General features: G+C 44.3%; 1 protein-coding gene across 4 annotated transcripts in view; it reads left to right on the top strand.

The window, feature by feature from the left end:
- The first annotated feature begins 4,457 nt into the window (after positions 1 to 4,457).
- Positions 4,458 to 12,201, top strand: part of SHTN1 (shootin 1) — a 67,246-nt gene continuing 59,502 nt past the window's right edge. For 2 of the 4 annotated variants that reach the window (XM_063338037.1, XM_063338038.1), the window contains exon 1: positions 4,458 to 4,689. In XM_063338037.1, coding sequence (XP_063194107.1) covers positions 4,632 to 4,689 — 58 coding nt within the window. In that variant the 5' untranslated portion in view covers positions 4,458 to 4,631. The remainder of the gene's footprint in view (positions 4,690 to 12,201) is intronic. The other 2 variants (XM_063338035.1, XM_063338036.1) reach the window with 1 other exon arrangement.

The raw sequence follows: 12,201 nt of genomic DNA on the forward strand, positions 1-12,201 counted from the left end.
TGTACAAGGCTCAGTCAGCAGTAGATGTGAAGAATAAATCTGTCCTACAGCAGTAACAACAACAAAGGGGTTTGAGCAAATGTGTCAGAGTGTTATTTCCAATAAAGGTTATAAACATAATCATCTGTGAACAACAGGGGGTGGGAGCGGAGATATGGGAAGACTGAATCATCCCTCGAAACACAGGCTCTGCAAACCCTTCCAAATATCTGGTTTGCATTACTATTTTGAGGGATTCAGCAGAGAAGAGATATTGCCATTCAGCTCTAGTTTTCCCTCCCATCCTTCTTAGAGCTTAGTCAGAGTTCATCACCAGCTCCTGGGTATGTGTGGACCCACTTGGAGGTATGAAATTGCCTCTGAAGTGTTGGAAAGGTGGCAGGGGAGACTTCTTGTGAAGCTGGCCTTGGTGTGGATGATGGGAACTGGAGGCAGAGAGGAGCAGGAGTGGTATGTTTGCTCTCTGTCCTGTCACCTACACAGATTATCAGAAGGGCAGACTCTCAGAGGTCACCTAGACCTGTCAGAAACTTCTGAAGTCTTTACCTTCCCTCTACTTTGTAGACTATTGCAGTGCTTCCACTAATAAAACCTTTTTTAATACCTAACCTGACTCCCCTCTTACAGCTTAAACCCTGCACTAACTCTCCAACCTAACGGTTACTGAGGAACAGCTTATTAACATCTCTGTGATAGTCCTTAACTGACATCAAGGCTCTCGTTATTCTTTCCCTGGGTTTTCCCTGCAGGAAATGATTGCCCCAAGCATACCCTTTTTTCCTTCTCACAGGCCCAGGTTACGTTTAGAACTACCACGCTCGTTGCAGACTCTCCCTGACAGTTCTGTGCTTCTATTCAACACGTAGTAGTAAGAGCTGGCATGCTACTCTGTCCGATGTCTCACCAGAGCCAAGCACGGCAGGAAGAAACCACAGTGTGCCTTGTGTACTCATTTAGGTTCCAGATTTTGCCTCTTTTCATGGCCACGTATTACAGTTCATTTACTCAAACTTCCAGAAATGATGCACTTACTGTACTGATGCATTTGATTATCGTTTTTTATGTGTAGCAAACAGAGCGTTGTGTAGAATGATACCCAGCTGAAATGACTGCTCCACTTGGGCAAGAGCCGAATTCCAATCCCACTTTCTACAGTGCTTCCAGCCTTCCCCATGTCTGTCTGCAATTTTCCTACCAGGTGTCATTTATGGCCCTCAAAACTTTGCACAATCTGTGACAAGGCTGCCCCAGGTCTTGGAAGAACAGGCACATATGGGTGAAACCTAAAGATACGTTGAAAGGCCTGAATTTTCCTCTCGAAAAGGACATGGGTTATCCATAACATGCCGTCCACTGACATGGATTATCTAGTTGAAAGTGACTCAGTTCTTGATGTTTTTCCCAACACTTATACCAACTGTGTACTGGACAAGTTTTTGAACACCTTTAGTCTTAGCTTTCCCATTTAACAAAGATAAAACAGTATTCTTGAAACTGGTTATGTACATTCAAAGTACAACGTTGCTTTTTGATAGAAGAAGCTCTTGCTGCCCAATCCCTATTCAAGTATTGTGAAATCCCATGTCGGATGCTTGAATTGCCCGTTCAGTCCTTTTATGATCTTAGCGGGTTATGGCACTGGTTATCAGATCACAATGCAGACGTATTACATAGAAATAGGCACTACAGACTACCTCTTATTTAACACAACCCTGAAACAATGAACTGAATTTGTGGCCCAGGGAAACATTTCTGGGAGTGCTAAATCCTCAGAGCACAGGGGGATCCATTAGCAAATTCAGTAATGGAGTTCATTTTTCTGTTGCCTGCTAACTTAGAAAAAACAAAAGCAACACTTGATTAACAATTGATTAATATCTTTGAGGAATAATGTTGTAGTGGCACCCACCTTACTATTGCAACCAAAAGGGTCTGCAACAAGGACAGCCTTGTTTTAACTGCTTACTTTTCAAGGTATTGTAACTTGATGTAGGTCTAAGTGAATAACAATAAGAACAATGAAGCTGCAATGCAGAAACTATGGAAGGAAATTCTTTCGACAGAGCCTAATACTTTAATTTGAATAAATAAATAAAATAATGAAAGAATCGGCTTACTGTCTCTGTGGATATTAAAGAGATTTTATGCCCTGTTCTGGCTGCGTACAACAGACAGCACATTGTTGCAAGACGAAGATGTCCGGTGTCTTGGCACGGTGCAGGGACAAGCAACCCTACAATGAGTCCTTTGCAAATCCCACTGCTGCGCTGCATGAAAGAAATTGGTTTGGAAACGGAGGGGCGTGATATCAGCAATGGGAAGAGGGGCTTGGAAGGAGACCTGGGGCTGAAGTGAAGCCAACAGGCAGCCCAAGAAAGGATGCTAAAAACACTGGCAAAACTGCTCTGACTTAAAGTGGGGGCTATTCGAAACCAAGGTCACCCCCGAACTCTAAGGACCTAAATAGGACCTCTGTGTTCCTTCAAATGGAGGCTTTTATTGATGTGCGACTTTATTTGTAGTTTCTACATTCAGCTTCTGGTTACAGACCCAGATTTTGGTTGACTCTTTTCCAGTATGCTGAGAAGCCCTCAAGTATTGAGGATTTTCTCCTGTGAAATTAGCATTATCAAATAATTTGTTTCCTTTTTTGCTCAATTAAAAAGATCAAAGGTTTGAGGTCTCATTGCAAAGCGCTCTCCTCAAACCTTAGGTCATTTTCTTTCTCTTGTGCTTTCTCTGCAAATGTCTCTACCATCTTTTGAAGAACTAGATACAGTACCTTTATTTTAGTCTTGTCAATGTCATGGAATAATTTTTTCCCCTGCTGTCAGTGTACATCCCATTCTTTTGCTGCAGTACCTTACTGGCAGCACATATGTAATTAGTTGCACTTTGCCTCCCACTTCCTCTACAGAGCCTTCGTTTTCCAAGATAATTTCCCATTCTTTGTACATGACTCCATCTCTAGGAGCCTGGATTTATAACTTTGCAATTGGTACAGTTAAACGCGTTTTGTGCTGACTAGTTCAAAAGAAGCTGACTAGCTTATGAACTTCCCTGCCTGGCCTCCTTTGCCTTACATGAGCATACCACGCTTATGAGACACGAGTATAGCTCACATGGATCTCCTGGCTTCTTTCCAGGATGTTACACGTGTTATTAACTAACTGTAGGACAGATAACGCTGTAAAGCATCGATATGGAGCCTTCTTCGTGTTTTAAAGGTTTACTAGGTCAAGAAGAGAAGACTAGAGGATGCAGTCTGGGAGGAAGGAGGCAGGAGGACTCAGCAACTCTTTGTAGGGAGGTCTTTTTCCTTTCCTTCCCAGATATTTCTAACTAATGTTGCCATGCCTATGGCAATGCTGTGCTGCTGTGCTTTCTGATCTGCTTGCCATGGTAGACGATGGGTGTTTGCCAAAGGAGGAGGGAGGTGTATGAATTGTACCTTTGCCAGTGCAAATCTGAGTATTTGCTCAGCTAGTAAGGCTCAGCAAAAAACAGAGGCAGAAACACATTCTGCAGTGCACTCAGTGCCAGCCTTGGGATAAGGTAACCATTTCAATAGACATCATCACTGGATCCCCTCCTTTTTCACAGAGGGATTACCAGAGGACAGCAGAGAGAACTGCGTTCTTCTGAGATGAACACAGTGGAGTCCCTCTCAAAGTCCTCCACCGTCATCTTGTTCCAAAGTTGTGATTTAAGTGCTGGGCATTGAAGCTGGCATGCAGTTGTTTCCCTCAGATCCTCACAATGCTCCAATTTATTTTTTTTTAAAAAAGCTTTTAGCTTTCTTCATACCACCGTACTCAAATAGGTTTATGTTCTCCCACCACCCCTCTGGGCAGTGCAAGGATCATAGAATCATAGAATGGTTTGGGATGGAAGGGACCTTAAAGATCATCTAGTTCCACCCCCCTGCCATAGGCAGGGACACCTCCCACTAGACCAGGTTGCTCAAAGCTCCGTCCAACCTGGCCTTGGGCACCTCCAGGGATGGGGCATCCACAGCTTCTCTGGGCAACCTGGGCCAGTGTTTCAAGTGGATCCTGCTCCAGAATCCCAAGTGGAAAGCTGCCCTAGGCAAATCGTGCGAAAGGGCTAATTAAAAACACCTGCAGCCGTGGTGGAAGCCGAGCGGGAGGGTTCACGGCTGTCCTGTGGCAGACCCCTGCTCGGGGCCTGTAGGGAAAGGCCTCCAGGGCCTGTCGGTGCCTGGGTGAGGGGGGCCATCGTGCCCACCACGATGACGGGGAGAGGAGGACACGTCTCCCCTGACTGGTGGGCGCCTGGTGGGGCTTCTTCCCCTCCCACCCCCTCGCTCACACCCAGAGCTGCCCCTCGAGGCCCTGGGGGGGGCGTCCAGGAGCCCCGCGCCCGCCCGTGTGCGAACTGCCCAGGCCCGCCCGCCGTTACCCGCCGGCGGGCCAAGGTGCCGCCGTGCCCGCACCCCCGCACATGCTCACTGGGGCGCCGCGGGAGTCTGGGCATGTGCAGAGCGGGCCGGGCCGCTCGCCGCGCCCGCCGCGCCCCGGGGCTCCGGCCGTCGCCGCCCGCCCCCCTGCCAGGTGAAGCCGCGCTAGGTGAGGCGGAGCGGGGCAGCCGCTGGCCGGTGGCGGGGCAGGATGAACAGCTCCGACGAAGAGAAGCAGCTGGAGCTCCTCGCCAGCCTGAAGGACCGAGGTAGGGGCGGGCGGCGCCTCCGGCGCCGGGAGAGAGCGGCTCCCCCCGCTCCGCCGCCGCGGGCCCGGGCTGGGCGGGCGGCGGGGCGGTGGGAGGCGGCGGGGGCCGTGAGGCGGTGCGGGGGGACGGGGCGGGCGCGGCCTGCGCCGGGGGGGTGAGCGGGCGGGTGCGGCCTGGGCGTCCCCCGGCCCGGGCGTCCCCCTGCCCGCCGATCAGGTCCCCTCGCGTCCCTAGACCCCTTTATCTGAGAAGAAAAAAAAAAAAAAGGCGTTAGAAAAAAAATAAAAATCAGGGGAGTGAAACGTTTTGTCTGTTCCCCTTGTGGGTGCCAGCCCTGTCCCGGCTGCCTCCCCACAGATGCTTTGGGCATCGCGGTGGGCGATGGTGGGCTGAGGCGAGGGCGGGAGGCCGAGGTGCCGCCGCACATGGGCTGTCGCTGCTGTCAGCCCGGACCTTCCCTTCAGTGTGCTGGTGACGGGTGCCCGGCTGAGGGCCGCCGTGGCTCTGGTGAGCCCGGGTGCTGGGCCGGCTCCAGGGGTGAAAGTCCACCTGCCTCCCTGGCTCTCTGCCGGGCCAAGCTTTGTGTGGAGCACCTAACCGGCCATCCTGTCCCGACTACTGCTCTGTGTGGTGGGATCTGACACTAACCCAGCCCGTCGAACACCTTCTGCCCCGCTCTCCCGCAGCGTGCAAACTTCCCCTCAATAGCTCAGGGCTCGCCCTGATATGCCGTAAGTTTCTGTAGTGCCTTTATAGTTCCAGTGTAAATGAAAGGAAGCACTTGTCCTGGGTTGGTTTGGTTCCCGTGTGAGTCACTCTTGGGGCTTTTGTAGGAAAGTCCAATGCTTTGGCTTTGTTTGGGCGGTGTTAGGTTAATGGTCTGACTTGATGATCTTAAAGGACCGTTCCAACCTAGACGATTCTGTGTTCAACTTCACCAGTGCATAGTTTAGCTCAGAAACTGAAACACTGTAATATTTCATCTTCTGCAAGAGGGGCCATGGAAAAGAGCTTGGATGCTCAAAAGGCAGCCCATTTTTTAACTTCCCTGGTTGCTCTATGCCCCAGCCATGCTGGTCCAGCAAAGTTTCTACCTTGGCTAAGCAGGTAGGCAACATTTGAAGAACCAGCATTACCAGCCATTGGATTGTGGACATCTGCTTGTGAGTGTGCATCAAGTGACTGGCGTGCCTCCAGTCTCGCAGCTTTGTGCACCGTAGGTGCAGAGTACCAAACGCTGTAATTCACAGCTGCGTTCTCCTGGTCTCCCGGGAGCCCAGGAGGAGCTGTCGGGAAAGGACCTGTTGGACAAAGTTGTGTAAAAGAGTGAAATTTACGGGGGTGTGATCAGTACCCCTTCTTCTGTCATTCATTCTGACCGTAAACATGCTCAGTCACCTTTGCTGTACAGCAGAAGCTTTTCTTAGCCAAATTGCAGCTGGATATTTATGAACTATTTGTGACCTGCTTTAGTAATTCATTTTTGATTGTTCATGTACACCCAGCACTGTAAATTCATGATTACTGTCTGCACTGGGTAGATTCTGACTTACAGGGATTTCAAGGGGTGTAAAATTCATTATAATCTTAGCAGCTCTGGATTTTGATAATACAGGTCCAAAAAATAAGACTAAAAAGCTGATTTTTGCTGACTGACTGCTTGTTCCAGTACTGTTGGCTCCAGAGGAGTTGTCTGTGCCAAAAGGCCAGTTGCTAAAATGACTATAATCAGTAGCAAAAAAGGCAAGTTTGGGTTATTCTTTAGAGAAATCCTAGCCTCTTGAAATTAGTTAGATTGGGACTTCAGTTCCAGTGTCTGAAAGTCTTCTGGTCTAGTAGGCTGAGTGTCCTGTAATGTCTAATGAAAGTTTATGGGACTGCAGGAATTAGTTCAAAGGAAAGATATTGTAACTTGAGGACAGACTGTCCCAGATCCACTTAAGCTGTTGAAATAGAAACTGTACTTGGCAGACGCCGTCCTGTAAGGCACTGTTCTTGATGGATGTTCATCCCCAAATGTAGGAGTTTTAGTATGTTGTTGTGGCATTAACAAATGTTTTTGTCATTGTATGACTATCAAGTCATACACTGCCTGGCAAGAAAGTTGTTTTTTATGGGTGAAAAGTTACCCAGTGGAAAACTTTTGAAAATACTCTTCTATATGCTGTTTTGCATTTAAAACAATGCAAAATTATAGTAGCACACTGTGGTTAAATTATGTTAACTGACAAGACAAAGTGAAGAGCCCAAGTGATGAAAAAGTAATGAAATGCATAAAATTATCCTAACAGTAATGACCTAAATAATGTCACTGTAGGTAAGTAAATTTGCTTCCTCTTTATATACTATAAGGTGGAGTATATAGTTTGCCCTCCATTCTTAATGACAACAAACCAAAACTATTTGAGATACTAACAACTTTCCTCAAGCAATTTTAGGATGCTCTGTTAAACAGAAGCAGCATGAAAAGAGGAGACACAAATTCTCTTATTTTTCCTCTTTACTGCTTCCAGGTGTAGATAAACAGTATTACTTTGGAAGTAAATGCCGTGGTGGAAGGATCTGCTGTTTCTGAATATTTGGGGTAATGAGTGTACATACGGTTCAGGAGTCCTATCTTTATTGCATTTGAAGTGACATCCGGCTTTAGATTTACCATTACTTTATGGTCTGTAGTCAGATTTCTGAAAAACACCCTTTGGTTTGGCAGGGTTTCGGAGAACATTGGTTCAGTAGCCCTTGTTTGGTTTCTCTTTAAGCGTGTGTTTTTCCAGTCTTGAGAAACTTGCCTACCACCAGGTAACTAAACTGACCGAGAAGTGATGCAAAAGGTAGAGGGGAAGGCAAACAGCAGCGTACGTGGCCGATTGCTGTCGTGTTTCAACTGCTGCTTGTACTTTCCCTGAACAAGGTCAGTAGATTGAACCTGAGGCAGGTGTTTCATAGCTGCCCGCTCAATTCTCAGTGGCAGCTGTGACACTGACTGGTGTCTGGGCAAATTCACTTGGCTGTTTGGCAGAGCTCTGAATGGCAACAAGGACACTGAAGCTGTCTGTGTGCAAGATACCCTTATCTTTCACCCATACTGAATTTTCCAAGTCCTGTGTGTTACACTCCGATACCTGATACTGATCGTTTGTTGGCTTGCTCCCATTACCAAGTTTAAGGTGAGCATCATGAAGAAACATGATCTCTGTTTTGATGATATTTAGGACTTAAAAGTATTGTTTGAACTTTAATCCTGTGAATAGCTTTCTGAAATGGCTTGACTAGATAAAGCAGATCCGCTATAAATATTAGTATTAGCTAGCTGTACTCTTAAGTGATATTTCCAGCAGTGAACATTTCTGTTCAACTGGCCCTTATAATTCCTATGGGTAAGACTTAAAATTGAAACAAAACTAAACCAGGTGGGCGCAAAACCTTGTGTTATTAATGGTTGGTTGTAGAACCTGAGAAAACGTAGCAAAGTGACTAACAGCTGCATCATAACAGCAGTTGGTTACCTGCCTGGAAGATTGCCTTGTTTGTCTCTGGTTTTATTGGCACTGCTGGTACTTTGCCCTTAAAGACAGAGTCATCTTCCCCTCTGGTCACTTCTTTGTTCACTTGAAAACAGGAGTCAGCAACCAAAACATCCGGAGTTATAAACTACATAAGATAGACACATTTGTCGTCACTTTGCTCAATTACTATGCTTGACAACTACTGTTAACTACACATATACTAAACATGTTTATATTGCTTGGATTTTCTTCACCAGTTTTAAAGGTTTTATCTTGCTCTGTGTTTGCTGGCTGGATTTGATGAAGTGTGATGATTTCCAGTCTCTAGTCCTAAGCACTGTGGCTCTGTATGACTTTTTTTTAAGTTCTATTTGATCTCTTTAAAAAAAAATAATTAAAAAATGCTAGAAACTTTGAATAAGGGAATACCATATATCTTCTAAGGAACAGGCTACCAATCTGACAGCAATATCTCAGAGCAATACTTTCTAAATTTATGCTATTAACAAGCTCTTAATGTCGTTTCCCAAATTTATTCTTCTTTGTGGCAGAGGGGTAATTTTTATGGCCAGAGGAATTTCATTGTTTAGGGCAGGATATCTTGTTGCCTGCTGCATTCCCCTCTGTAATAATCTGCTCTGTAGATTTCTTCCCCCCCCCAAGTACTGGTGTATATTGGTGTTCATACACAGCAGTCATTATTCCCCTGCAGAACCCATCCTGCTTGAATGCTTTCTTCATTTTTTAGAGTTTAAAAGTGCTTCCCACTTCAGTTTCTTGTGTTGAACCACATCTGTTTTTCAGAAACTTGTGAAGGCAAATCTTTTTGTGTGAGGTTAATGGTTAGGCTTTATCAGTCTGTGGTGTGTTTAATTTTGCTGTCCAGTTTCCAGGAAGCTGTGAGACTGACTCAAGATTTGGAGTTGAAAAGTAACGGGTATAATGCCATCACATACATTCACCTTTACAAAAGCCCATAAGGGCGTATTCCTCAGCTCCATCTATCATGGAAGCCCATGAGATGTTAAAAATGCCACCCAGCCATCAGTTTGAAGTAGTTTGCGCATGGCTGGTGCTGCTGCATCCTGTTGAAATAGAGATCGCCTGGGTTTAGCAGAAGGGATCTTTGAGCCTAAAACGGGGAACAAGAGAAAAATTGGGCGCTTTTGACTTTTGTTGATACTCTTGACAGTCTTGTGCATGCTTTGCCTGTAGAGAGACTCTTGCTATTTGAGAGGTGGTTTGTACAACAGACTTGGCCTGACTCTCCTGTTCCAGGTATGCTGGGATGAGGAGGGTGGTGGCAGCACTACCATTAAAGCTTCTGGTGCAGTGTTGCTGTCAGGGGTAATTCTTTCTCTAATGATATCTCTGAACCTGCAAAAAGTATTAATTTACTTCTACCAACAAAAAAATGACTTCATTAGGTTAGCTTGTTTCGTCCAGAGCTAAGGACTTCTGCTCTTTCTCTTGCCTGTGCCAGTAAAGACATGCCTGGTCCATAGTCTAGAAGAATAGTGGAATGACACTTGCTTTCCTTGACATCTCTGCTTGCTTTTTGACTAAATAAGTACAGTTGAAATGCTGAAGTAGCATTACTCGTTGTTTTGGCATGGAAGGGCTCTCAATGTACTTGAAGGCCACCCTGGATTACAATATAAATGCTAAAATATATGCATGTAGCATTTTAAAGATTGTTTTTTTAAATTGGTATTTTTAATACACACCTTTAGAGAAGAGGCTGATGAATTTTTTAATAAAAAGAAGATTCTCACCACCTCACTCTGTGTAAATGAAGGTGTCGTTTCTGTTGTTCACTATGAATTATAGTCATTACATACTTTTACCCTTATGACTTTGTTTTACTAGTAAGTGCTTTTTAGACATAATAAGTATCTAATACATAAAACATCTAATTTAGATAATACATATCTTCTGTTAGCAAATTCGGGTTCAGGAGACACAGGTTCACAACTAAAAATCAAAATACTAAGGTATAATTAAAGGAGCTTCTGTATACAAAATTACCTGCTTAATTTAATACAGATAAAGTGTGTTGATACACGTTGACAGGACGGTCTTCTGTCCAACTGAGCTGAGGAGTGAGTAGTTGGGGAATGAGCATGGTCACATTACGAAGGAGCATGCTGTGCTCACTTGTGTTGGCTATTTTGTGGTTTGAGTGCTTTACAATAAGAGCAGGGTGGGCTGGGAATATGTTTTGAGTGCATTAAGAGCCGTAGCCCAAAATACTATGTTTTTCTCTCCTTTTTCCAGCTTTTCTCTTTCTTTAGTCTTGAAATTAAGTTGTAGTGTCACTTTCAGGCTCTATAAAGGTAGCCTGAAGCAAAGAGATGTGATTTGGATCCTGGTAAATTGTTTATATAATACTGCTGTATAACAGCAATAATTCTATTAAGGATAAACTTAAGTTAGTGTCAGACAGCGACAGTATCTCAAGAAGTCTCTGATACATGTCTATTACAGTTCTTCAGGAATCACTGGAGTCTAATGAGTACAACATAGGCATTGTACTATCTATGTATGCTACAATATTGATTCTATGAGAAAATTATGTGTAATTCTGGAGTTTTGGTAGCACCTTTGGTAAAGCATCTTCACTTGTTTGTTTCATTCACCACTAATTTATTGGAACGAGATATCTTTTTTTAGGGTAATTTATATATAGCATAATACGATTGAGTCAAGGTGAGATACAAGACGTTTTGAGATGCTCAGGTACCATTGTTGTATCTATTGTGTGTAGAGCCTTCATAGGGTAAGGAGAAAAAATAGTCCTGTCTCTCAGAGAAGGTTTAGGGAAGTCCACATTATGGTTTGTCAATCTATAAATGAGTGATAATATCACCTCTTAATGTACCAAAGAGGTTTTAAGGCTCAGTAATCTATATGAGATTTGGAACGTGTAAAGTGTTGCCTAGCGCTGCTGGTATTAATTGTTCTAGGGTAGTTTTAGAGCAGAGAGATCATTGTCACCTTTATGCCATTTAGTGCTGTTACGTCAGTGGAGGTTATGTAGACTCTTGACTTTTTTTGAGATGCCCTCAAAACTTCATTGTACATAAAACACTTGAGAACTTTGTATAAAAACTTCCCAATAACGTCCGCCATCTAATGTTCAAAAAAAGAACCAACTTCCCAGTCACACTTCATAACTTCTAAGTCATCTTCAGCTTTTGCAGAGAATCTGATGTACAGCATAAAATGTGTGTAGTCATTTTAAAATTATTATTTCTGTTTCCATGCCCGATAAAACTAGCAGCTTCTTCATTAGATTTAGTGTTTAATAAATCCATACCGGAAAATCTGAATGATGGGATCTGTATGGGAGCATTATTTAAATGTTGCCATCCATGAAGAACAATCTTATTTTAAGATACCAGATCCTTACTCTGTATTAGCTGTATTGAAGGAAGAACTAATGGTTTTGCAACGACAGTTGGGGTGGGCACAGTAAAAAGGCACTGAAGAAAGTTGCTGTGTGAGTTCAGCATGGAGTACCTGACGATTTTGACTTTGCCTTCCACGAAGAATGTGCCATGGTTTACCATCTGCAGTAAAAGAGGGAAGGGCTACCCTGAACAGGCAGATTAATTTCCAGTCACACAGGTGAGCCCTTACTGGGGATTGTGGGAGCGTTGTGTAAGTTCATATACTTCGTTTTTGGTAACTTGTTCTGGTATTCATGCCTTTGGGGCTGATGATTCAGAGTTCTTGGTTCGTGGAGCTTGTGAGGAGAACTGTCAAGGGTGGGGCAAATCTGTATTTACATTTTCCAGTCATTTATAGAGTCTTGAATAGCAAATATGAGTTTGCCTTAAAGGTGAGCAAACAGTAGCAGTTTTCAAGTATGAAGAAGCTTGAATTGTGTCCATTGGTACAGTTTTCATTCCTTTTCTTGCATCTGGATGCTAGAAATCTCTTCCCCTGTTTTCCTAAAGGGGACAGGGAATTGACTTAGAAGTGGAACAGTAATTAACAGCTT

Source organism: Chroicocephalus ridibundus, chromosome 6 (genome assembly GCF_963924245.1).
Source record: "Chroicocephalus ridibundus chromosome 6, bChrRid1.1, whole genome shotgun sequence".
Lineage (NCBI taxonomy): Eukaryota > Metazoa > Chordata > Aves > Charadriiformes > Laridae > Chroicocephalus > Chroicocephalus ridibundus.